At 48.1% G+C, this 22,859-nt stretch overlaps 1 protein-coding gene across 4 annotated transcripts in view; it reads left to right on the top strand.

Moving 5' to 3' along the window:
- Positions 1-22,859, top strand: part of MAPKAP1 (MAPK associated protein 1) — a 79,886-nt gene that overhangs the window by 54,517 nt on the left and 2,510 nt on the right. For 3 of the 4 annotated variants that reach the window (XM_041406793.1, XM_041406790.1, XM_041406791.1), the window contains 3 exons: positions 3,748-3,855; positions 9,261-9,401; positions 13,800-13,937. In XM_041406793.1, the coding sequence (XP_041262727.1) occupies positions 3,748-3,855; positions 9,261-9,401; positions 13,800-13,937 (387 nt within the window). The remainder of the gene's footprint in view (positions 1-3,747; positions 3,856-9,260; positions 9,402-13,799; positions 13,938-22,859) is intronic. The other variant, XM_041406792.1, reaches the window with a different exon arrangement.

The following is a 22,859-nucleotide window of genomic DNA, read 5'->3' as shown; positions in this document are numbered from 1 at the left end:
TTTGCACAAATGCATGGACTGTAAAGGGAACAGAAACAGCTGATGTAGCACAGGTGGAACTGGGTGTTGGTGAGGATTGTGGGAGCTCTTGAAGGTGAAGAGAGGGATATACAGGCACAGGGATGTGTTTTGTTGCAGAGACTAATGCTGTAAAGTATTGCCTCATTTCTCAACAGTTTGAGGGGTTTTGTTGATACTTGTCTTTTTTGTTTAGGTTTGACAACTCCACAAACATTAAATATTCTTTCTGTAATCCTTATTTCACCCTAGTAACTAGTTTGGAGATGGAGAGGGGTTTGGTCGGGGTTTTGTTTAAAGCCTGGTTCCCTGTTGCAGTGTTAGTATTGTTTATTGTGCAGATTCACCCCTGACCGTGGCATTCTTCATTGCTATTGAAAGTTAATGGGGGAAAAATTGCATTCCAAACATTTGAACCCGTAGTAGCCATGGCTGAACTTAGTTGATCTCTGGTGATCGGTTCAATTTAGTTACGATTTTTAGCCATTAGGCTGGGGCTGAATGATGGTGATTTGGTTGAGGCCAAATGTCTGCAGAAAATTGGCTGTTTGATAAGAGCCCTGTTATCAGAGGGGGATACTTTCTCATTTACATTTAGATGAGTATTGATTATTTATTTACTCAGAGAAGTGAGATTCGTTCCCAATCTTATCTCTCTAGTCTCTGCTTGTCAGCAGAAAGAGAGAGAGAGCTCCTGACAACAGCCCAAGATAACAGCACTTTGTAGTGGAGATAAAAGTTGGAATGGGCCTTTTTCTAGTCTTGACTGAAAGGATAAGTTTTTAAAATTAGAACTGATGGGTCGTGCTTTCAAAAGCCCTTTCTGAAAGCTTTGCAGCTTAAATGGCAACAGAATTGGTTTGTGGGTGTGCAGGTGGCTGTTCCCTTCTGCAAGGGGGACCCTTAATTTGATTACAGGGTGGGATCCTTCCCAGGCACCTTTGTGTGCTCATGGGGGACTGTGGGTCTTGGGGTCTGTTTCCTTGTTTTTAGTTCCTGATGAGCATTCCTGTCTCTGAAGGGGTGTGTTGGAATAGCCAAGTGGGTATCTGTGGGCAGAATCCATGGTGAGAGGGGTTCCACAGGGACTCAGGGGGAAGGGATGTGTGTGATGGAGGATCACCCCCAGGAGGGTGGGAGCTGCCAGCAGCAGGAAAGCTTGGCTTGGGACACTGGCCAGGACAGTCTGTGCCAGGATTTTAAAGGTTTATTTTACAACTGCATTGAACATTTGCATCAGATTACAGAAATCCATAAAATCCATCTTTGGTGTTGCCACTTGAAAATTTGTTGAAATTCACAGAGCAGGATTCCATTAGGAGACCATTAAATTATCCAATATTCCTACTACAGTGACATCATTTGAACTTGTGAGAGAAGCCTGATAGTAAAACTCCTCCACAGACTCAGCCTGACGTTCTTCATCTGTTGGCAAGCAGAGGTCATGTAAATGTGGACAGATATTTAAAGCATAATTGAAGAGTAGATACTCTCTGAAAATCTGTTTGCACTTTTTTATTAATTTCTCAGTATTTTCTGGTTGTAAGGAGCTATCCATGAGGCAGCTTGAGCTGGTTCCTGCTCTGGAGCTCCATTTCCCTGCTTTATTAGCAGAGTTAATACAGGCTTGACGCAAACTGATCAGGTAAAACAATTTAGCTGATCATGGGGTTCTCAAGCTGCTCCAGATAAAAATGACCCTGAGCCATGTTGAGGGGTGATCCCTGATGGCTCTCCTCAGGGTTCAACAGCGTGGGGGCTGTTTCTGATGGGGCTGATGCTCTCTGGGGTGGATCCAGCTGGTGGAATCAGATCCTGGCAGAGGGACCACGAGCCCTGCCTACCTTTGACCCTTCCGTCGTGTCAGGGTTTGCCCCCGTTGAGCAGGGCTTTGGGACTGGGTACCAGCAGCACAGATGTTCAGGTCTGTGCCAGCAGTGCCCTTGGATGTAGCTCAGGAATCTCTGGAAGGTGCTTGGGATGAACAGACAAAGCCATTGGGTTTTGCTGTCGCTGGTCCTGTTCTTAAACCTACACCAGATTTTAAATCCAAATTGATTTACTGCTTTGAGATTTGTTTCAATTCAGTATATTTTGCTTCTGCCTAACAAGCAGGCCTCTGTTTATCTAATTTATTTTAAATTTCAATAGTTAATCACATTTCCAGTAACGGGGAGAGGAGCAGCGTTGGTGCTGGCTCTGTTTGCCTTCCTTTGTGCTGTGTGGTTTGCACTGCAGGTGCTTGGGCACCTCCTCGTGCCACCACTGGTTGTGCTGGGCAGGGTGGGAGCCTCCTGAGTGCTGCAGAAAGGCTGGCACCTGCTCTGGGTGGCACTGGGAATAAGGAGAGCCCCCAGAGCTCCACCCGGGGAGGGAGCGCGCCCGGCCAGGCAGCCTCACGTGGGGAGATGGAGGGAGAAGCTGTAATTGAAATTCTGCTGTAGTCAATTTAAAATTAATTGGCTAACAAATTCCATTCCTTAGGCATGCCATCGGAGGCTGAAAGGCTTAATTTTTTTATATATTTTAAATATTTCATCATATATGCTCGTAATTCAAAGTCAGCAAACAGTCAGAAATCCTTTAAGTAGTGGTGGAGAGGGAATAGATTTTTGTTATTTCAGTTCTAGGTTTTTTGTTATTTTGAGACCTGGTTAAGGGGGCTTTGAATCACTTAGGATTTTTCAGGTATCTGTTCAGGTTGTTTTACTGGATTATGGAAAATTATTTATAGAAAATTATTGTTTATGGAAAATACACAGCTGGGAACTTGGTGTGCACTTCAGCTCTCAGGTGTGAGCAGGAGTGGAGCGAGGACAGGAGGGCTTTGGCCCCACTGGCTCCTGCCCTTGGAAAGGGCTTTTCTTCTCCAGGGTCCCACCTGGAACTTGGTGCACTTGGGTCTCCCCCCACCCTGCCAGGAGCTCTCCCAACCCCTGTCAGGACAGCAGGGCTGGAGCTGGCTCGTGGGGCTTCACCTGCCATTGGATCAGAGTGTCCTGGTTTTGTTCCAGTAAAGGCATGTAGTTTAAGGATCCATTCAACTAGAAGATATTTTTTTTAATGGCCAAGTTTTTGTAAAACCAATTTTTGATACATTTTCTGTAGTGGTAAAACAGCTTTCGAAGTGGTGTTGTCCTTACTTTGGGGATTTGGTTGGGGAGAAAGAAGCTGGCACCTGAACCTTCAAGATCTCCTGTTAAAATGTGAAAATCATTCATTCAAAGCAGCAGCAGCAGCATCTGTCCCTCTGTGTGATGCAGTCCATAAGGAAGGGCTGATTTCCTTCCCAGGTACTTCCCAGTGCTCTGTGCAGGCAAGAGGGATGGGCAGCAGAGAGCAAACACTGGGGGCTTCCTCACTCAGGAAAGATGCCCCAAAAAAGCCCCCAGGGTGTACACAAGGTCTGAGGGCTTTTCCCCCTCCAGGCAGGGGCTTGGTGCAGCCTCACCTGCTGCAGGGACAGCGTGGGAGTGTTGGACAGGGGTTTGGCAGGTCAGGGGACAGCTGGAGACAGCGGGGATGCGTTGTTTGCTTCCACACCATCCTCCAGCTGCTGACAGGGCCCTTCCTTTGGCAGAGGGAAAGGGCTTCCTTTGGCAGAGGGCTCTGGGACACCAACACCACCTGCCGTGCTCCTGGGCTGCGAGTAACCTCGTGTTAGTTGAACGTGCTAAGCCATCACTTTGTTAGAGAACAGATGATTTTACAAGTTACTTTATGTTTCAGGTCCTCAGTATCGGCTGGAGAAGCAGAGTGAACCTAATGTCCCAGTAGATTTAGACTGTACCTTGGAGAGCCAGAGCACTTTGGAATTCTGCCTTGTCCGGGAGAACAGTATGTTTCCCCTTTTCACTTTTGCTCTTGTAAACTGCTTAAACTCACATAAGTTATGTATTTTGGAACACCAGCTGTACTGTCTGGGCAAGTACGTTTTGACGAGACTCTCTGTCCCGAGGCACTTCTCCGTGGTGCCAAAACAATATTCCAGAGGGAAATGATGGATTTCATACCTTTAGTAAATAGTCTGCATCCTGTTTATCACTTCATGATTAATCTTTTGCTGTTAAACTGCTCTGTAAAGTTATGGCCAACCCTGAAAAACACGAAATATGAACCTGTCTGTGCTGCAGACGTTGCTCAGTGAGTCGAGGGGTTGGTCTGCAGGGTGTTGTGCCTGTCAGTGTGGCTGTCAGAGGCACTGGGCTTTTCTAATACAATTTAAAGAAATTAGCCATGCAGAAATAACTACAGCAGTTTGATGATTTTTGAAGTGCCAGACAAATAATCTTCTCTCAGCTCTGCTCAAATATTTTTATTCTATTACTGTTTTAATGATCCTAATATTTATTTCCTGATTTATTTCTTTACTTGAAACAATATGAAACTTTAAAAAAATACATTTAACGTTGGTTTGTGCTTGTTCCCCGTGGCATTTTGATCCATTCTTCATTCTTTACAGCAGCCACGCTCTCAGGTTTGGTGTTCTTTCATTCCTTTTTGTGTAAAAATGTTGATTGTACTAATGAGTAAAGCCAGTCACAGTCCTGCCCTCAGCCAAGAGCACTGCACAGAGCCATAGTAAAAACCTGCTTCAAGCAGTGGGAGAGTTTGTTCTTTCTGTGCAAAGGTTAAACCTTTCAACTGGTGCTTTTTGGCCACAGCAGCTGCATCTTGTCCCAGAATGGCAGCAGAGCATCCCCAGAGCAGCCATGGCTGCAGCAGGAGCACCAGAGAGGGGCAGCCTGAGCTCCCCGTGCTGCTGGGACTGACACTCCCAGCTGGGGCTGCTGCTCTCCCTGAGTGGGACTTGCTCCCAAAATGTCCCTGGTGCTCCTGGTTCATTTCTGCATGAAATGGTTCTGAGAAACTGTGGGAGAGACCTTGGCAAGAGGGAGCAGGGGGGCTGTGCTGAGGAAATGGAGCAATTCTGACCTCACTAATCGAGTTGTGCTCTTCCACAAGCCAGAATTCCCCGACGTCTGCATCCCACCTATTATTTTTGTATTGATTTTTAATCTATGAAATGATGCTCACTAGTCATACTTCCATGGGTTTTGCTTGTGATTTAAAATAACATTTTTTTTAAACCCAGGCTCTGTAATTAAAAGAACACAGTAGACGCTCCATTTTTAATGTATTTTCATCATCTGTGGAGGAATCCAGGCTGTGGCTGTAACTGTATCTCCTGCAGGTCTTTGCTCCCATGAATGGCTGGGTTCAGGCTGCACCATTGCTGAAAGAGTAAACCTGTTGGAAGTCTGTAAGTGGTGTAGCAGGAGTCAGCCTGCTCTGCTCCAGGAGAGCCTCGGGAGCCTTGGCTCAAAATAAATGTCAGAGTGTTGAGGGGACTCTTCTCCCTCCTCTGAAGTCCTTGTGCTGCCCTGCTCCCCTTCCCTCCCAGGCCAGGGGACACCAAAGTGAGCCCTGCTCCTGCACAGAGCCCTGCAGAGGGGTGGGGGGTCCAGGGGCTGCTGGCTCCAGTTCCCTGTGCTGAGCAGCAGTCTGTGTGCCCATCCCAGAGCAGGCTCTGCAGCCCTGCTGCCATGGCACTGCCCAGCAGGCTCCCCCTGCCCTGCTCCTGCACAGAGCCCTGCAGAGGGGTGGGGGGTCCAGGGGCTGCTGGCTCCAGTTCCCTGCCCTGGGGAGCCCCCCTGCCCTGGGGAGCAGTCTGTGTGCCCATCCAGGAGCAGGCTCTGCAGCCCTGCTGCCATGGCACTGCCCAGCAGGCTCCCCCTGCCCTGCTCCTGCACAGAGCCCTGCAGAGGGGTGGGGGGTCCAGGGGCTGCTGGCTCCAGTTCCCTGCCCTGGGGCGCCCCCCTGCCCTCGGGAGCAGTCTGTGATGCCCATCCCAGAGCAGGCTCTGCAGCCCTGCTGCCATGGCACTGCCCAGCAGGCTCCCCCTGCCCTGGCCCTGCACAGAGGGGCTCCAGGGCAGTACAGCTTGTGGGATCACTCACAATCCCTGCCTTGTGCAGAGCCTGCCTCCCCCCTGCACATCAGAAAATGGATTTTGGGGCGCTTAGGAGCTATCTTTTGGCGTGACATCAGGATAGAAATATTGACAGTTTTGCACTATTAATAAAATAATGGCTTGCCAATGCTATCAGCAAACTGAAATATTCACTTTGTGCATTCTGTCTTGATTTGAAATACTTTTAGCTTTGATGTGCCAGTCAGAAAAAAACTCTGTTGTAACAGCTATTACTTGTAAATGTGCTCTTCATAGTCTCATAGTAATTTATAAATATATATATGGATGATGGCAAGCATCTCCTGGGAGAAGAGCAGCCACATTCCTTTGGGCAAAGAGAAAGTTTATATTTCAGGGTATTAAATGAAACAAAAACTTTCCATTATTAAGAAATATGTATGGAGAAATCCCCTTTCCAGCCAGCATTTACTAATAGCATTCAAGCTAATAAACTGCTTCCAGTGTGCAGAACTTTTAACTTGCACAAAGATTTATCTTTAAACTGAAGGCTGCACTTTGTAATGTGAAATGCCTTTATGTGTGGTAGGAAGCCGTTCATGGCTAATTTAGTTTTATTCTTGCCATCTTACTTCTGGAAAGTTCCTCTTTCTCATTTTATCATTAGATAGTAATTAGTATTCGAGGGAAATTGGTCTTAATATATTAAAATTGGTTTAGTGCCTTTAGACCTATAGCAAAGCCAGTGTCTTATTGGAAAATGTAATTGGGGACTCTGTGTATGTAATTAATTGTCTTGCAATTAAGAACTTTCATTAAGCAATATTCTAGTACATTAAAGTAATAAGAGACATTTTTGCAGTGCAGTTAACTTTGTGTTTTGTTGTTTTACTGAGGAAATGCAGGTTCAGTTCTGTCTGATGGGCTGCCTGTGCCACTTCAGTGCTGCTCCCAAGGTGCTGGGTGCTGCCAGGGGTCCCTGTCACAGGAGGCTCTGCCCTAGCTGCCTCCCAAACTTCTGCTTTGGCTCCTGCCTGGCTTCCAGCTCATGGAGCTGCTGCTGTTTTTGCCTTGTTGGTCTCGTTTGAAATCAGAGTTTCCAGTGAGGAGAGGGGCCCGAGTGACCAAACTCTGTTCCCCAGGGACTCAGGTCTGCCCTGGGGGCAGCCAGGGTCAGGTGGAGGGGTCAGTTCTGCCATGTCACAGCTCCTGTGCCAGCACAGAGTGCCACTGTGACCCCACAGCGTGGGGACAGGGTGGTGGGGGGGACACCCCTCTGGTTTCCAGCCTGGAGGGTCTGGGCTGGCTCCAGCAGCAGTGCCAGTGCCAGTGCCACCCTCTGCCACACCGCCAGGCACTGCCACACCACAGCCTCTCAGGATGCTTTTAAGTGCACCAAAAAGTTTGACATATCTCAGTGTATCTTTGGAGTGGTGCAGCATGAGGGTTTGACATGATACATTATGATAATCCATGGTATAGAGACATTAACACAGGGGTCTGTGACAAAATGCATTGTAATGTCTCGGAAGGAGCCATTACAATTTATCTTGTCATTCTGGAGCATGGAGTGGTTGCAGTGTTAAGATGGCTCTGCATAAATTCACGTGGAGACTGTTTAATTTGATTTTTGGAATCCTTTCAAGTCGAATGGCACAGCCCAATTCGTAGCTTAACCCTTTGGTGTCCCTCTTCCCCAGAGGAGGGTGTGTGGTGTGTGAGAAGGGAGAGCTGTGGTGAAATTCTGTGTCCTGGGAACCTCCTGCTGTATGCTCCCCGTGTGGTTTTGGACTCATTTAACAGCAGATGCTCACAGTGGTGTTGTGTTGAGGCCACTCCAACAGTACAAGTCTCAAGCAAAATTAATACTGAAAAATCTGACCAGCTGGTACCTGCTTTGCTGGAGCTTTAAGACCTGTACTAAAACTCCATCATCTCATCTTCCCATTATTAAAATTTCAGCAAAATATAAAGTTTTCATTAATCTCCTGCAGCAAATTTAGTTCTCTGAACTGGCAGTTGGTTCAGCTTTTAGGACTACATTAGCCAGGACATTAAACAAAACGTGTCGTTCCTCAGGATCTCCTGTAAGAAGCTAAATCAGTTTTCAAACATATTTATGCCACTTTATCTACCAGCATCTGAATGATCATTTCGAGCTGAGGTGCTTTATTAGCAGCTGGCATTGAAATGACTCTGTGCAATTATATATCACATTATAGTAATGTTGAAATTGGTGTTAATCCAACGTCATAAAATGTAAAAAATCTTTAAAGTGTGTTATATTTTTTCAGTAATTGGCATTTTGGCTTAATGAGTTGTTGCCTTTTCTAAAGGCAGTACCTGCAGTGGTAATGAGAATACTAATCAGTAAATAAAGTGCAGCTTCACATCACGAGGTGCTGCTGGCACGTGGGAGATTGGGGTGGCATTGAGGGGCACCTCTGGGGACAGACACCCCTGGGGACAGACACCTCTGGGGACACACACCTCTGGGGACACACCCCTCTGGGGACAGACACCTCTGGGGACACACACCTCTGGGGACACACCCCTCTGGGGACAGACACCTCTGGGGACACACACCTCTGGGGACACACCCCTCTGGGGACAGACACCTCTGGGGACACACACCTCTGGGGACACACCCCTCTGGGGACAGACACCTCTGGGGACACACACCTCTGGGGACACACCCCTCTGGGGACAGACACCTCTGGGGACACACACCTCTGGGGACACACCCCTCTGGGGACAGACACCTCTGGGGACACACACCTCTGGGGACACACCCCTCTGGGGACAGACACCTCTGGGGACACACACCTCTGGGGACACACCCCTCTGGGGACAGACACCTCTGGGGACACACACCTCTGGGGACACACCCCTCTGGGGACAGACACCTCTGGGGACACACACCTCTGGGGACACACCCCTCTGGGGACAGACACCTCTGGGGACAGACCCCCCTGGGGACAGATACCTTTGGGGACACACCTCTCTGGGGACACACACCCCTGGGGACAGACACCTCTGGGGACAGACACCTCTGGGTGGCCTTTTGGGCAGCTGTGACCTCCTTGCTGGGTGACAGGGCGTGTGGCCAGCCGGGTGCCCTGCCCATCCCCTGTGCCAGCAGGAGCTGGCCCCAGCAGGTGTGCTGCTCCCCACGCAGCCCCAGGCCCCTGCCACGGTGCCTCGGGGCCTCGCTGGCCGCCCTGGTGGTTTCCCCGTGCCGGAGGCAGGAGCTGGCCGTTCCGAGCCCCGAGCCAAGCCTCCCCTCCAGGAGCCGCGCTTTGTCTTGCAGGTTCCAGAGGAGAAGAGGTCTCTGAGGAGGACCCCCAGATCGACATTGCCACGGTGCAGGACATGCTCAGCAGCCACCACTACAAGTCCTTCAAAGTCAGCATGATCCACCGGCTGCGCTTCACCACGGACGTGCAGCTAGGTAAACGCGGCTCCGAGCTGCCTGCCCATCTCTGGCCACTCTGGAGCAATCCTTGTCACCCTGGCCCCTGTTCTCATGGAGTGGTTGAAAGCCTTGCTGGCACTGCAGCAGTTAAAAATATTGCTTTCCGTTGAAAATACTTCAGTGTTTTTATTATCCCCAATCAGTTGCACATGTTGCCTCCGAAGGAAGGCCATTATTTAATGACCTCGTCTCTTTTTTTCAGTCTGGGCTTCCTAATGGAAAGCTTCTTGCCAACTGTTTTGTTATTTTTAAATGAGGCTTTGCAAAATTGGGAGTTATTGGGTTTTTCCTTTTCTGAGGCTGAAAGATTTTTAACGACCTAGTGGAAATTTGAGGTGGAACAAAATAAATGAGCATTCTCTAAAGGTTTTATATTGTCCTTATTGGCTCGCTGAATGCCTTTGAAAACCTGAAGGCCAAGGGCTGACAGAATCCTGAATTATAAAAGCCCCATTACTGTTTTAAAATGATTGAATGGCTTTTTATCTTTGTGTTTAAATTGTGAAAATTTGATTAATGATGCATTGGTAGGTGACCTGTGACATTCCTGCAAATACTTCCATAAAGAAATGATTCAGCAGTAAGATATTAAGTGCCATAATGTTTACAAAATACATTTATTCCATAGAATTCAGAATTGTTAAACCATGCCAGCTCCTGTGTTGTTGCCCCTGCTGTCCCTTCGTTCCTCCATCCCGAAGCACATGGCAGAGTACACACGTGTAAAACTCTGACAGAAGAGGCTTTTTTGGTTTATTTTGAGCTGTCTAGTTGTGGCAGGATTTATCTGCTGTGCTGCAGCAGGGCAGTGCTGGCCGTGAGCAAACTCTCGGGGTGTGATCGTTTGCTTCCAGTGAAGTTTGACTCACTGTATCTGGGAAGTGTCAGAAATGAGAGCTTGGAAAGGTCATGACAGATCACTAAAGATAAATGGGTAAGGGAGAAGAGCTGTTAAATGAAACAAATGGCTTAACTTGTGCAGCAGTGGAGGAGCTGACCCTGCCCAGTGCTGTAAGGACCATAAAATTTCCCTTTTATAACAATCTGTGAACCTGTGTGATTTTGATGGCAGTGCTCTGACAATGGGCCTTTATAATCTAATTTTTTTTTTTTTTTAATCAAAGAAAACCCCAGCAGGCTGTTCAAATGTAGAAAATGTAGAAAATCAAAATCTTTCTATAAAGTCTGAGTAAGTTGCTGGGGTTTCTCCTGATTTTTTTAAATGCATTAGAAGAGCAAGATTGGCAAAACAAGGACTGAGGGGCTGTTTGGGTTTGAGCTGATGAGTGTTACGTGTTACCTGTGAGTGACAGGCTGCTTCTTCCTCCTGAAATGGAAAAAACAGGGGCTCATTTTTTGTCTTCAGCCGTGGTGACTGGTCTGGGAGCTGTTCTCCAGCAGTTTGCTGATGGCCAGTTGCAAAGACTTTTCTCTGCAGCTTTTTTGTGCCATCAGTTCTGTGCAGCAGCCGTAGCAGGGCAAGTTTTCTGGAGGACCCCAAAAATCCTCAGTCATCCCTTTGCTCCCCGTTGGCAGATCAGTGGTGTCAGTGGCTGTGCAGCAGTGGATTGCACTTTTTGAAATGTTTTAGCAGTTTTGAGGCCTGGTCATTGAATTTGAGACAAGGTTTATGAAAAGCATGGGAGTAAATTTGATTTTCTGTACATTGAGCATACTCTGTGGTGTGTGTGTGGCCGTGGGAGGAGTGCCCAGCCCTCTCAGTGGGAAGGTTATTGCATTTCAGGGGGCAGTTTAAGGGCTGGGTTTGTGTTTCAGCCCACACCACAGGGTCATGCACACACAGCAGCACTCTCAGCAGTTTTACAAAGGCTCTATCGTGTTCTGGAGGAATAAGACACATTTACTTGTGTATTACATTAGCACCACTAACAGGAGCATATTGTCAGGGAAAACAACTGCTGGCAAGTATTTCAGAAAGGGGAGGGGGCAATTGCAGACCCCAACAAAGGGAGCAAGAACAGAACACTGCTACTGGACCCATACATTGATGGCATTCCTTCTGACAAAATGAACGAATTTAAAAAATACCAGAAGGAGCATTTTCACTTGGGTTTGAGTATGAGTGATTTGTGCTGTGAGACAGAGACTGCAGAAGCCACAGACACAATACTGTTTTGATTTTAGGTTTCAACACATCCAGATTGTGAGAACAATAACACAAAAAAGACAACATTCTTTGTCAATGTACTCTCTGGATGTGGGTGAGCTTCAGCCAGCGATGTCGAGATACAGAAATAATGGATGAAGTATACAGCAACAATTTGCAGATAAAAATAATAGAAGTTAAAGTGTATTTTACATGATAAAAAAAAGATGAAAGAGGAGGAAGTCTGTTCCATCTGAGATGGTTACAAAATGGTGAAGTAGCCTCTGCTGAGAAGATTGATGCAATGGGGAGTGACCTTGGCTTGGAGCAGGAGCTGGTGATGTATGTATGAGCATCTCGCTGCTAAATGGACCCAGATTTGTAGCACTAATATACATGGAAGCCCAGAACCAAACTCAGGATGGCAATAAATCAACAGCCACTTTGGGTGTCATTTCTGGTTTATATTCCACTATTGTTCTATCACTTTAATTCATGTCACTATCATCTGTTCATCTGGAACAGTTTTATATAATTTTCCAGTGGAGTTACCTGACAAATCCTATCAAATTAACAAGGTGCATTAACAGTATTGACTGACTGTGAATTCTGAAGTTGCAGGACCAAACAGTGACATTTTTTTGAGGATATTTATAGGGGTGGTGCTCTTAGAGGAAGGGATGGGGAACAGCCCTCACACACCAAGAATTTGCACCTTTATTTTTAGAACTTCCCCTGACTTTTTTTCAGTGAGAAAATGAGACTTTGTATCATCATCTTCCATATTTTCCTTAAACTACAGCAAATACCATTTGGAATAATGAACCATTACAGTGAAATACCAACACCGATTTTACATCATCTGTCCAAAATTAAATCACAAACCAAAATGGGCTCCAGATACAGCCTCAGCCTACTCAAATTAGTGAGTTCCAGAAGCCTGGGTGTTAATTGGACTCTTGATACAATGCTCAATTGCAATGTGATCTCTCTGTGAGGTGTGTTGAATGCATTGTTGGGTTAGTGGGGTGTCCCCATAACCCGCAGGGTGGGCAAGGCTGGCCTGGGCTCAGGGCAGGGGCTGCAGCCAGACCCCCCCAGGCTCCTGCCTTGTCAGAACCCTCAGGAGGGAGAAAGATTTCTGCTTTTTTTCCAGAGATGCAAGAGTTAAATGATACTTCAATACTTTTTTCCTATATTGCTTCCTTTTGTTGGTGTCTCATGAGCTTCACGCTGTAAGCCATGCCCGGAGACACGCCGTTGTTTTTGAGGCTCTGCACAGCTGGGTGTAAAAAGCTGCCTGGGAAGTTTGCTCAGCTCAGTTCAGTTCCTGGGCTGGTTCCAGCAGGATCCTCCTGGCCCTCTGCCCTGGTGTGGCCTCACCTTGAGAACTGTGTGCAGTTGTGGGCACCACAACGTGAAAAGGACATGAAGCCATTAGAGAGCATCCAAGGAGGCCACGAGGGTGGGGAAGGCTCTGGAAGAGTCCTGAGGAGCAGATGAGGGTGCTTTGTTTGCTCAGACCTCGCTGGGGGCTTTAGCATCCTCACAAGGAGAAGCAGAGGGGCAGGTGCCATCCCTGCTCTCGTGACCCTGGCAGGGCACAGGGGGCAGCTGAGCCTGAGTCAGGGGACATTTAAGTTGGATATCAGGAAAAGGATTTTCACCCAGAGCAGGGCTGGGCTCTGGAACAGGCTTCCCTGGAAAGTGAGCACAGCCTCAGCCCTGCCTGGGTTCAGGAGGTGTTTGGACAGAGCCCTGAGGCACTGGGTGGGGGTGTTGGGGTGTCCTGTGCAGGGCCAGCGTTGGACTCAATGATCCTGATGGGTCCCTTCCAGCTCAGCACCTTCTGAACCTCTGGTCCTGTTACTCTGTGATTGCATGTCTGCTGTACAGCAGATGGAGTGGGGTGGGTGGTGATAGTGTCTGTTAACACAGAGCAGTGGTGACTGCAAAACCAGCTCTATCTCCTATAAATCTCCCAGCTCGTGTAGCTGCTGCTTCCAGAAGAGCTCTGTATGCGTTTAGGAGAATCTTCTCTGTGATATTTCTTTCTTTTGGTATGCTTATGCAGGAGAATAAAATGCAGATTATCAATGCAGTTTGATAACCATTTGCTTCTGGTTTCAAAAGCCCCCGTGCTTTCAGAAAGCCCAGAAGGGCAATATACCTTCAGCCCATTTAAGATTTATAAAGTGTGTCAAACGGCTGATATGAAATCGGTTAAACAGATCACTCTTGTGGCTCTCTATTCTTTCTCATCTCAGGTATTTCTGGAGACAAGGTAGAGATAGACCCTGTTACTAATCAGAAGGCCAGCACTAAGTTTTGGATTAAGCAGAAACCCATTTCAATCGATTCTGAACTCCTCTGTGCCTGTGACCTTGCGGAAGAAAAAAGCCCAAGTGAGTAGTCCTTTTTATTTATGTTCTCTCTTCTCTGCCTCCCTGGATGTGCTCCATGTCCAAAGAATTATTGCTACCATGTCCTTTTCTTTCTATAGGTGTGTTTTTTTCATTACAGGATGTTTTTAATCTGACTCAGTTCTGTTGTAGAGAACACAGCATAAACAGACACACATTTTACGAGTGTCCTCTGATGCTGCTCTCAGCTAATGGCATCACTCAGTGCTTCTTGCCCACTGTGACACCAAGGGAACACTGGCTCTGCCCAGCTGTCCCCAGCCCTGCAGCACAGCCAGCAAATCCATGTTTCAACAGAATTGCAATTTTTGGGCACTTTTTAACTTTCAGACTGGTTTTAAATGTCCTTGGTGCAACTGAAGATCTTGGACATATAGTAAGTGTCAGCTCAGTGTGGATTTGCCCCAGGCATGGCTGCAGGGTCTCTGGGACTGAAGGTGCCACTCTGGGCATGCTGTTCTGTGGTGGTGACCAGACCAGGACAGCAGTGACAGCCAGGGCTGGGGACAGGCTGGACATGCCAGCTCAGCCATTGCCCCGAGGTCAGAGCTGGCTCTGTGGAGTGCAACTCCAAAAGGAAGGGCTTCTGCTTGTTGTGTCAGTAGAGGAATGAGAGTCTCTGTCTGGAAAAGTTGTTCTAAAAAGCACAGGATGGGCCCTGGGAGAATTGGGCAATGGCTCCCAGTGGGGCCAAAATGGAACCGTCTACTGTCAAAAAGTGGCTGCAGTTCAAAAGCTCAGATGGATTTTATTGCACTTGTGCCTCTGCAGGGTAGTGAGATGCTGGTATTAAGTACTTATCTGCAAGGTGACAGAGAGGGAGAATTATGTGATACATATTTACAGAGGTAATGATCTGTTGAATTCTCTTGGAAGAGTAAATTTATGGCTGCCACAGATTTTATCAGCAATTATTGAACTATATCCTTCTCCCCTTCATTACCTCTTCCTACTCCATGTTCTTGGTTTAGTCATTGTCTTCCTTTTCTGTCTCCATCAAGATTTCATGGTCCTTGGGTAGGCACAATCCCAAGGAGAAGCTTCCCCAGTGACCTGGCAGTCTGAAACACGTGAGGATTTTGTGTACAGTGCAAGGGGCAGTTTGTGCTGTGGGGAATCCTGTCACACCTCTGCTTTGTATCCACATTTCTGCAAATGAGGGGATAAAATGGTGCCCCCAAAAAAGGATATGTTTGAAGGGTCCAGTTGAAAGCTGGGGTTTCCACTGCTGTCAGCACACCAGGGCACAATCCCTGCACACCAGGATGGGGCTCTCCAGCAGCACCTGCTGCTCTGGAATTGTGTTTGTACCCAAATCCTGCCAACCCAGGAGTTCCAAGCCCCAGACAGAGCCCAGGAGCAGGAGGGCAGTACCTGCACTTGGGGACCACTGAGTGAGGAGTCAGGGTGGCTTTGGAGAGGACACTGACAGCCTGCAACCACGACAGCACTGAGGGGCTTGTTTGCTCGTTTCTGTGGGAGCATCTTAAACTTCTCCTACTAAATAATGGTTCAGCACAGTTCCAAAAGGAGAAAATACTTCCTCCTGAAACTGCTGACCTTTTCCCAACTCACTAAAGATGTTCCAAAAGTCATTATTTTAGGCCAGCAGAAAAGACTTTTAGTGTGACATCTCAGAATGATGCATTTTGGGGAACTGAACAGCAGATCAGTATCTCTTGAATTTTAAATGGAAAAAAGTTATTTTAGTAGCATAAAGGAATGAAACTCACTGTATTTCACAAGTTTTGTCTGTGATTTTTATCAGCACGGTGATGTATGTTTGTAGCAGAGTTTACATCAAAAATTATTCCCGGATCTTTCTTGAATGAATTATTGCAAAGAGAGGCTGAGTACAGATAAGGTCTTTGAGTTCTGCAATATATTTTGTTTTCATGTTTTTATCTCTTGTTACACAAACCTGCTCCATCTCCTCTTTCAGAAGTGCTCGTGCTTGTCCCGTTGTGCTGGGCTCTGGGTTTGGGGCTGCCTTCCCTTCCTGGGCACCTCAGTTGGGCTGGGCTGGGCTGGGCTTTGCTGGGCTGGGCTGGGCTGGGCTGGGCTGGGCTCTGCTGGGCTGGGCTGGGTTCTGCTGAGCTGGGCTGGGCTGGGCTGGGCTCTGCTGGGCTGGGTTCTGCTGGCTGGGCTGGGCTCTGCTGGGCTCTGCTCTGCTGGGCTCTGCTCTTGTGACTCTGCAGAGGTGAAGGTTTGGACCAGCTGCTGCTTTAATTCAGGGCAGGGGGCGTTGGGAGTGGAGGCTGGTGCTGGCCAGCACGGGGGTGCTCTGTTCTTTGCTCCCTGGGTCCTGCACAGAGCCTGTGGTGGCACCTGTGTGTGTGAAAGGACTCAGCAGCTTCAGAGCTGACATGGGGATATTGATGGGCAGCTCGGAGCTGCTCTGGACAGGCTGAGTTTTCCTGTGCTGAGAGTTCACAGAACTCAGAGCTGCCTTCAGCAAGGGCAGAAAATGAAAACAGAAAGCTCTGGCATCTCATTTGCCGTTAGTGGGGGGATTGTAGGCAGGCATGGCTGATGATTTTTGCTTGCCCTTGTAGTAGCCCTTGGTCAGAATTTGAAGTTTTATTTGTAAATTAAATCAGACTCCCTGGATTTAGACTGAGGGGAGAGTTAATGGCCCTGCTGGCTTGCTTCGATGCCATTAGAACCTGACAACACTGGGCACAAACATCTTCTTTAAATCAGGTTCAGCCTGATTATCACGAGAGATTCTGAATGTTTTGAGTCTTGAAAGGAAGCATCCTATCATGGAGAAATAAGATTTAAGCCTTAATAAAGTAGTTGTCATTTTTATAGCTGAAAAGAGCTTTGTATCTCAATTAAGTGTACATAATATAAAGTCTTAAGGAAGCAGCATAATACGTTTAATACAATTATATCCCTTTGCAATAGTGTAATTTAAAGGAAATCTGATTCTGGTAATGTCTCTTACATTACTTGGACAGGGGAGAAACTTCAGTGTCACAGCCCACTGCCCATGTGCAGTGCTCTGTGGCCCTGGTGGATGCCCAGGGCTGCCAGACACGGCCAAGCTGGGCAAGGAAAGCAGAGCCTGGGGCAGCCCCCTGTGCCACCACCCCTGACCAGAGCCTGCCCAGGGCTCTCCCAGGCAGCTGTGCTTTACAGGCGCTGCAGAAATTGGATTTATTCGATAATTTACTTGAAACACTGAAGCAACATTCTCTGTGAGCCTTTATCTGCTTTTTTTTTTTTTGTTTTCATGAAGCAGAGACATCTCAGTTGCTTTGTCAAAATACCCTCGGTATGAAGGTAAGTCTAAACAAAGGTGTTCCCTAGGTCATGGAGTACATGGGTAACTTCAGTTTGTAATTTAATTGCCCGCTTTGCACCCTGCAGCTGAAGATTTCCTTTAAATTCTGATTCCATTGTTGCACTGGGGCTTAACAGAGTGTTAACCTGGTAATAGGCACAGGGCCTCCCCATTATATGTCTCGCTATCGAGCGGTTCTGCATGACTAGTTAAAAAAGATGGCAAGAAGATTAATGAAAGCTGCGAGTGCAGAAGGGGGGCAGGTACCTCGGTAAGACTTCCAGTGAGGAGATATTAGAGCTGAACCAGAGCTTGGCTTTTTCTTTATCCCGTGACCTTTGAACCTGCCTTACTGTCGAGAGCTGCCAGCCCAGCCGACGTTTTGATTGATGTTGCTACACGAGTCAGTCTTTCCCATTGAATTCCACATCTGCACGAAAATAGCTTTTCCAGCAGTATTCACCCTGGCTGCAAGTGATGGCCAGAGCGATGCCTGAGCCCCCTTTATGTAGTTTTCATTTAAAGCTAAAGGTATTTGATGTTTTAATTCAGTGTCCAGTTCGTCCCGATTATGCACATTGGGTAGCACTAATTTAATGAATTTGTTGTTGGGTTGTGGAAGGGCTGAAAATACCCAGGAAGCGTTGGGTTCCTGCTTCTCTGGGGGCTCTAATGGAGCTGATGCAGCTTTGCTGAGAGCCTGCAGAGGGGCCAGAGCAGAGGCAGCGTGTGTACCAAATATCATGATACCATGGTTCCTGATGTCCCCGCTCCCGCAGCGGAGGAAGCAGTAACAGTAAAATTCCTATTCACAGGTTCTGACCAGAAGGTAAAAAACAGGTTCAAGCACACAAAACCTTCCCAAACTTCAGGCTAGGAGTGAAAGGAACACCCAGGTGTGGAGCAGAAGGGCAGAGGCCAGCCGTGGGCACGCTGGGCAGGCGGCGGTGCCGCGGGACGGCCGCGGGCACAGCTGGCTCCGTGTGCCCCGGTGCCAGGGCAGCACTCAGCAGGACGTGTCCCTGCAGAGAGGGGCTGGCAGCGAGGGGTCCCCTGGCCCTGGCAGGGCAGGAGCAGCCGGGCACTGCCGCGCTCTGTGCTGATGAACTGCGGCCCCTCCAACAGCCGCTCGTAAAAGTTCTCCTGAGCGCAATCAGGAGCGCGCATTGCCTCATCCTTTTAACAAATCTGTTTTGTAGCCCTATTAAAAGGGGTCTTCATCTATCCTGTCAAAGCTACTCTGCTGGGGTTTTTTAGTTTAATTACACTATCCAATTAAAAACTCCTCGCTGCATTTTGATTCGCCTCTCCTCGGGCCTGAGTGGATGTGACATTTACAAGGCTCGCCTCTCCGGCAGACAATGCGTGATTGATGAGGTGCAGACGCAGTGGAGGAGCCCATTGCCATGTGGAAACACTGCATTTTGATTTATTTATCTTTTTTCCCCAAACAAGGTTGCTGGTAAAGAGGTTTTGGGCAACCCCGAGTTGCACCTCAGTTTTCAGCATTTTTGCAAAAATCTTTATTAGCATTCTGCCGCTGATAATAATTTAAAGAAACAGAAGGCTTTGAGGGAAAATAATCCAGATGTGTGAATAGTTAGCACAGTTTGACACAAAAGTGGGTGTGTGCTGCACTTTAATTGCAGCTCTGTTTTCAGGACATCTGGACCCCTCTAATGGCAATGTGAGCAGCGAGCCTACAGTGGAACATAAAGGGTTGGAGGAAAAGAGATCATGGAATATGCTGCTGCCTGGGAGAATGGGGCAGGCAAGCTGGACCACAGCTGCTATTTTTTTTCTTTAACATTCTTCATTTCTTCCCACTTAAGTGGTGCCCTGGTTTGAGGAGATCCACCCTGGGTTCATGGTGGGCAGCCCGAACCATCAGTGACTCCTGTGGCACCAGTGGGGTGAGGATTTCACCCAGAAGTGACTGCCCTCCCTGCCTCTGACTTATGTACCTCTGGATAAATGTCCCTTCATGTCCCTTGCATGAAATGGGACTGACCCCACCTGCACACTCGGGTCCTGAGCTCAGTGCCACATCTGGATAACCCAACTGCAGCTGCAACTCCTGACCTCCCCTGAGCTTTTTTGTTACCAGAGGGTGTCAGGAAAGGTGTTGGATGTTTTTTAACCCTACACAGCTCTTGCAGCTTTGTAGGCCCTTCAGGCCTTCCTCCAGGCTCACAGCATCATTTCTGGGGTGTCACCCGTGGATTTCAGACAGCTGAGTCCCTCCCCAGTGCTTTGGGTGAAGTGCAGAGGCTCCCCCAGCTCCTGCAGGGGCTGGAGGAAATGTACACATTGTCTTTGTACAAAAGTATTGCTGATGCACACTTTACTATCCTCATTCCTTGCCTTTTACTGGTGTATTTCTGATCCTTCTGCATCCTTTCTGGGCCCGTGAGAAGAGATTTCAGGGTTTGAGCCTGTGGAGGTCACAGTTTCTGAAGCAGTGAGAATCAGTGATGTCAAACGATGTCCATAAGTGCTTTGTTCTTCAGAGAGTCCTTCTCCAGCTATTTATTCCACTAATAACTCTTAATTGTTGACTTCTGCCTTATGGCCCTGTAATGACAAAGCAATCATCAAGGTATATTGAAAAATTAACATAAATTTGCATTTCTAGTGTTTGTTTGTTTTCTGCTTTGTCCAATTCATGAATATTCTTTTCATCCTCCATCTAATTAGTGATTTAATTCTGTTCTGTTTAGAGAGTTGGCAAAGAGAGGGTTTGGGTAAGGGCTGAATTGCGGGGTGGGAGGGAAAGAAGAAGAACTTTCTAGTCTTGGCAGATTCAGTAAAAAAAATTATCTTCTCTTGTGCAAATTCATATCCTTGTTTTCCAGGCAAAAAAATATATCTTTTTGACTTTGATAAAACGAGTTTAGTGCTTAGATTAAAGTGATTATTTTTCTACCTGTGTCAGGTGCAGTGTGGGGCCCACCAAGGGCTTGGACGTTTTCCCAAGATCCAAGCAGGAATTAGCACAAGATTTACTGTTGCCTGCACAAGCACATTATGGCCGGTGGTGGTGGAGCTGTAATTCCCCAGCATTTCTCAGGGCTGTGTGTAGCTCTGGGGCTGATGTGCAGGGTGGAGGCTGCTCGAGGAGCTCCAGCAGCCCCGGGAAGGGCGAGCGGAGCCGGAGCTGCGGCGCTGCAGGGCCTCTTCCCTCGCCTCGTTGGCGGTGCAGTGGTGCTAAAAATCGGGAGATGGGCTGAGCAGCTGAACGTGAGACACGGTGCTGAAGGAGTAAATGAGCTCTCCTTGGTGAATTCCCAGTGAATTAGCATCCTGCCCTTCCGTCTGTAGGCTCCTCTCCAGGAGTAACCACACAGGAACCCATTAGTGTTGGGCTGGGGAAGATTTATCAGCGCTCTGAGCTGGGGCCAAGGGGCAGCAGGAGGAGATGCTGCTCTGCTGTGGGGCTGTGGGGCACGGCTGGGGGCTCAGGGGGCACCAGGGCCATTGGCATGAGACCCCTTGGCTGTGCTGAGCTCAGCGTGGGCTGCACCTGCCCCGTGACAAAAGCTGCTTGTAACAGCTGAATTCCTGTCCTTCCATTTGCTTTCCATAACTGTTTCAGCAGACAAACGTCATCAGGAATAACGTGGATTTTCTGTTGTTGTGCAGCTGATTAATCCTGATTGCGGGGCACTGAGGTTCCCTGCAAACACCCACCACTGCTGGTGTGGGGTGATGGGAGCAGCTGCTTGTGCAGTGCCTGCATTTGCTTTAAATCCCCCCTGACGTGCAGCAGGAGCCCTCGAGCTGCTGCTGTTTGTTACGGGATCCTCGCACGGAAACATCAAACCATGGAAGCTCCTATTGATCTCAGAATTGTCAGGGGTGGTGCTCTATTGGAAAGAGGTACATCACATATTTAAGCACTCTTGGAAATGGAAATCAATCTCACAATTCATAAATTCCATCTGGCTAGAAGAGTAGCAGAGCGAAGTGCCAGTTAGGATTTCAGTGCGCTCATATTTCATGCTGTAAGTAGCGTGTTGTGGACTTGGAGCCCATAAACATGATGCTGTAATGGGGCTTTCTAAGGAAAAGTCTTCTTGGCTCCTTTCCACGGAGTCACCAGTCCCACAGGAGGGGCTCTGTGCCTTTGCCATCGGTGCCACGTCCCCGGCTCTCCTGGAGCCCTGCAGGAGCCTCTCTTGGCCAGTGCCCTGTTGGGCAGGCCCAGAGCAGCCTCTGTGCCCGTGGCAGCAGGAACACTGCCCGTGGCAGTGCTGCCCTGGGCAGGGCAGTGCTGCCCTGGGACACGAGGTGACACCTGGTCTTGATCCACAGCAGGAATTACCCAGTGACTTTCCAAAACCCGAAATGCAGCAGCTCCTTGGGATCCTCTGAGCCTGTTTCGTGCCGGTTTCATTTCTGATAAGCTGAGTGGAATGTCCAACGTCCAGGGAAAATGGTGGGAGCTGGTGGAGCACGGCGCTGTGTCCCATCCCCAGGAGTGGTGCACTGGCATTTTTGGAATCATTAAGATGCTGTGTTCCAGGCAAAGCTGCATGAATTAACATGCTGATGAGCTCCCAGCTTGGAATTCCGCATTTTTAGTACCACCGAGGCATCATTTGTCAAATGATTTAAAGGGTTGGGTTTTTATTATTATTATTATTAGCCAATTTTTCAATACAGAATTTATATTCCAGATTAGTGCATCATAATGGTGTTTAATTAACATGCCACAATAAAATACTTGCATCTCAAATTTCCTGGCCACCAATCTGAGCATATATCAGTCACTTTTTGGAAATCTGGAGAATTAGATAATGTAAATAAGATTTCCAATTAGCTTTCCTGCAGGAAAGACCTGGATTTACAGTAATGTGGCTGTTACTTTATGGATTGCTAACTCTGGCTGTTGAACTGAATAAATTAGAAAACCGTTGTAAAAGTATCATGTATAGAATACATTTAATTTTCATTTTGAAGCCATCAGCATCCGTACAAGTGAAGGATATTTTGCCTTCCTTCGTGTTCCACGTCAGACCTTTGTGTCTCACTCCTTCCTCCTGGCACGGCGTTTCGGAGTCCGGGACCGCTGTCCCAGGGCAGCCACGGGCCAGCACCGTGTGCCACAGGGCCAGCACGTGGCACCTCCGTTTGGAGCAGTGCCAGGAAGGTGCCAGCAGGTCACACTTTGAGTTTAATTTGCTTTTCCTTGGCGTGGGAAGGGCGATCCCAGCCGCGGGATGGGGCTGGGGTTTGGCGGCGGCGCGGCCGCGTCCCTCGGTGCCCTGTGCTTGGTGCTGCTCCCCGCGGCCTCCAGCAGCCAGCTGGGCTCACCTGGAGTTTTGGGAGCAGGGTTTGGAGGGGTGGCTCTGGGATTAATTGCCATGTTCTGTTGAGTACAAGCCTCCTCCACCCTCCCGTGGGCGGCCCCGCCGCGGTGCCTGGGCTGCAGCGCCGTGGTGGCCGAGCAGAGCTAACCAGCCATTTGATGGATTTTTGCATTTCCTGCAGTGGGGATGTGATGGGAAAAGGAACTTTATTGACTGGAGTTCAGCTGCTCCTGTAAGCCACCACTTGCCTTAAATTGAAATGACATGAGAAGCCTGTCAGCATTTCATTGCTTCCTTCTGTCG

Source organism: Onychostruthus taczanowskii, unplaced genomic scaffold (assembly GCF_017590055.1).
Source record: "Onychostruthus taczanowskii isolate IOZ18803 unplaced genomic scaffold, ASM1759005v1 scaffold25, whole genome shotgun sequence".
Lineage (NCBI taxonomy): Eukaryota > Metazoa > Chordata > Aves > Passeriformes > Passeridae > Onychostruthus > Onychostruthus taczanowskii.
The sequence above is the reverse complement of the archived record's forward strand: the minus strand, read 5'-3'. Positions and strand labels throughout refer to the sequence as shown.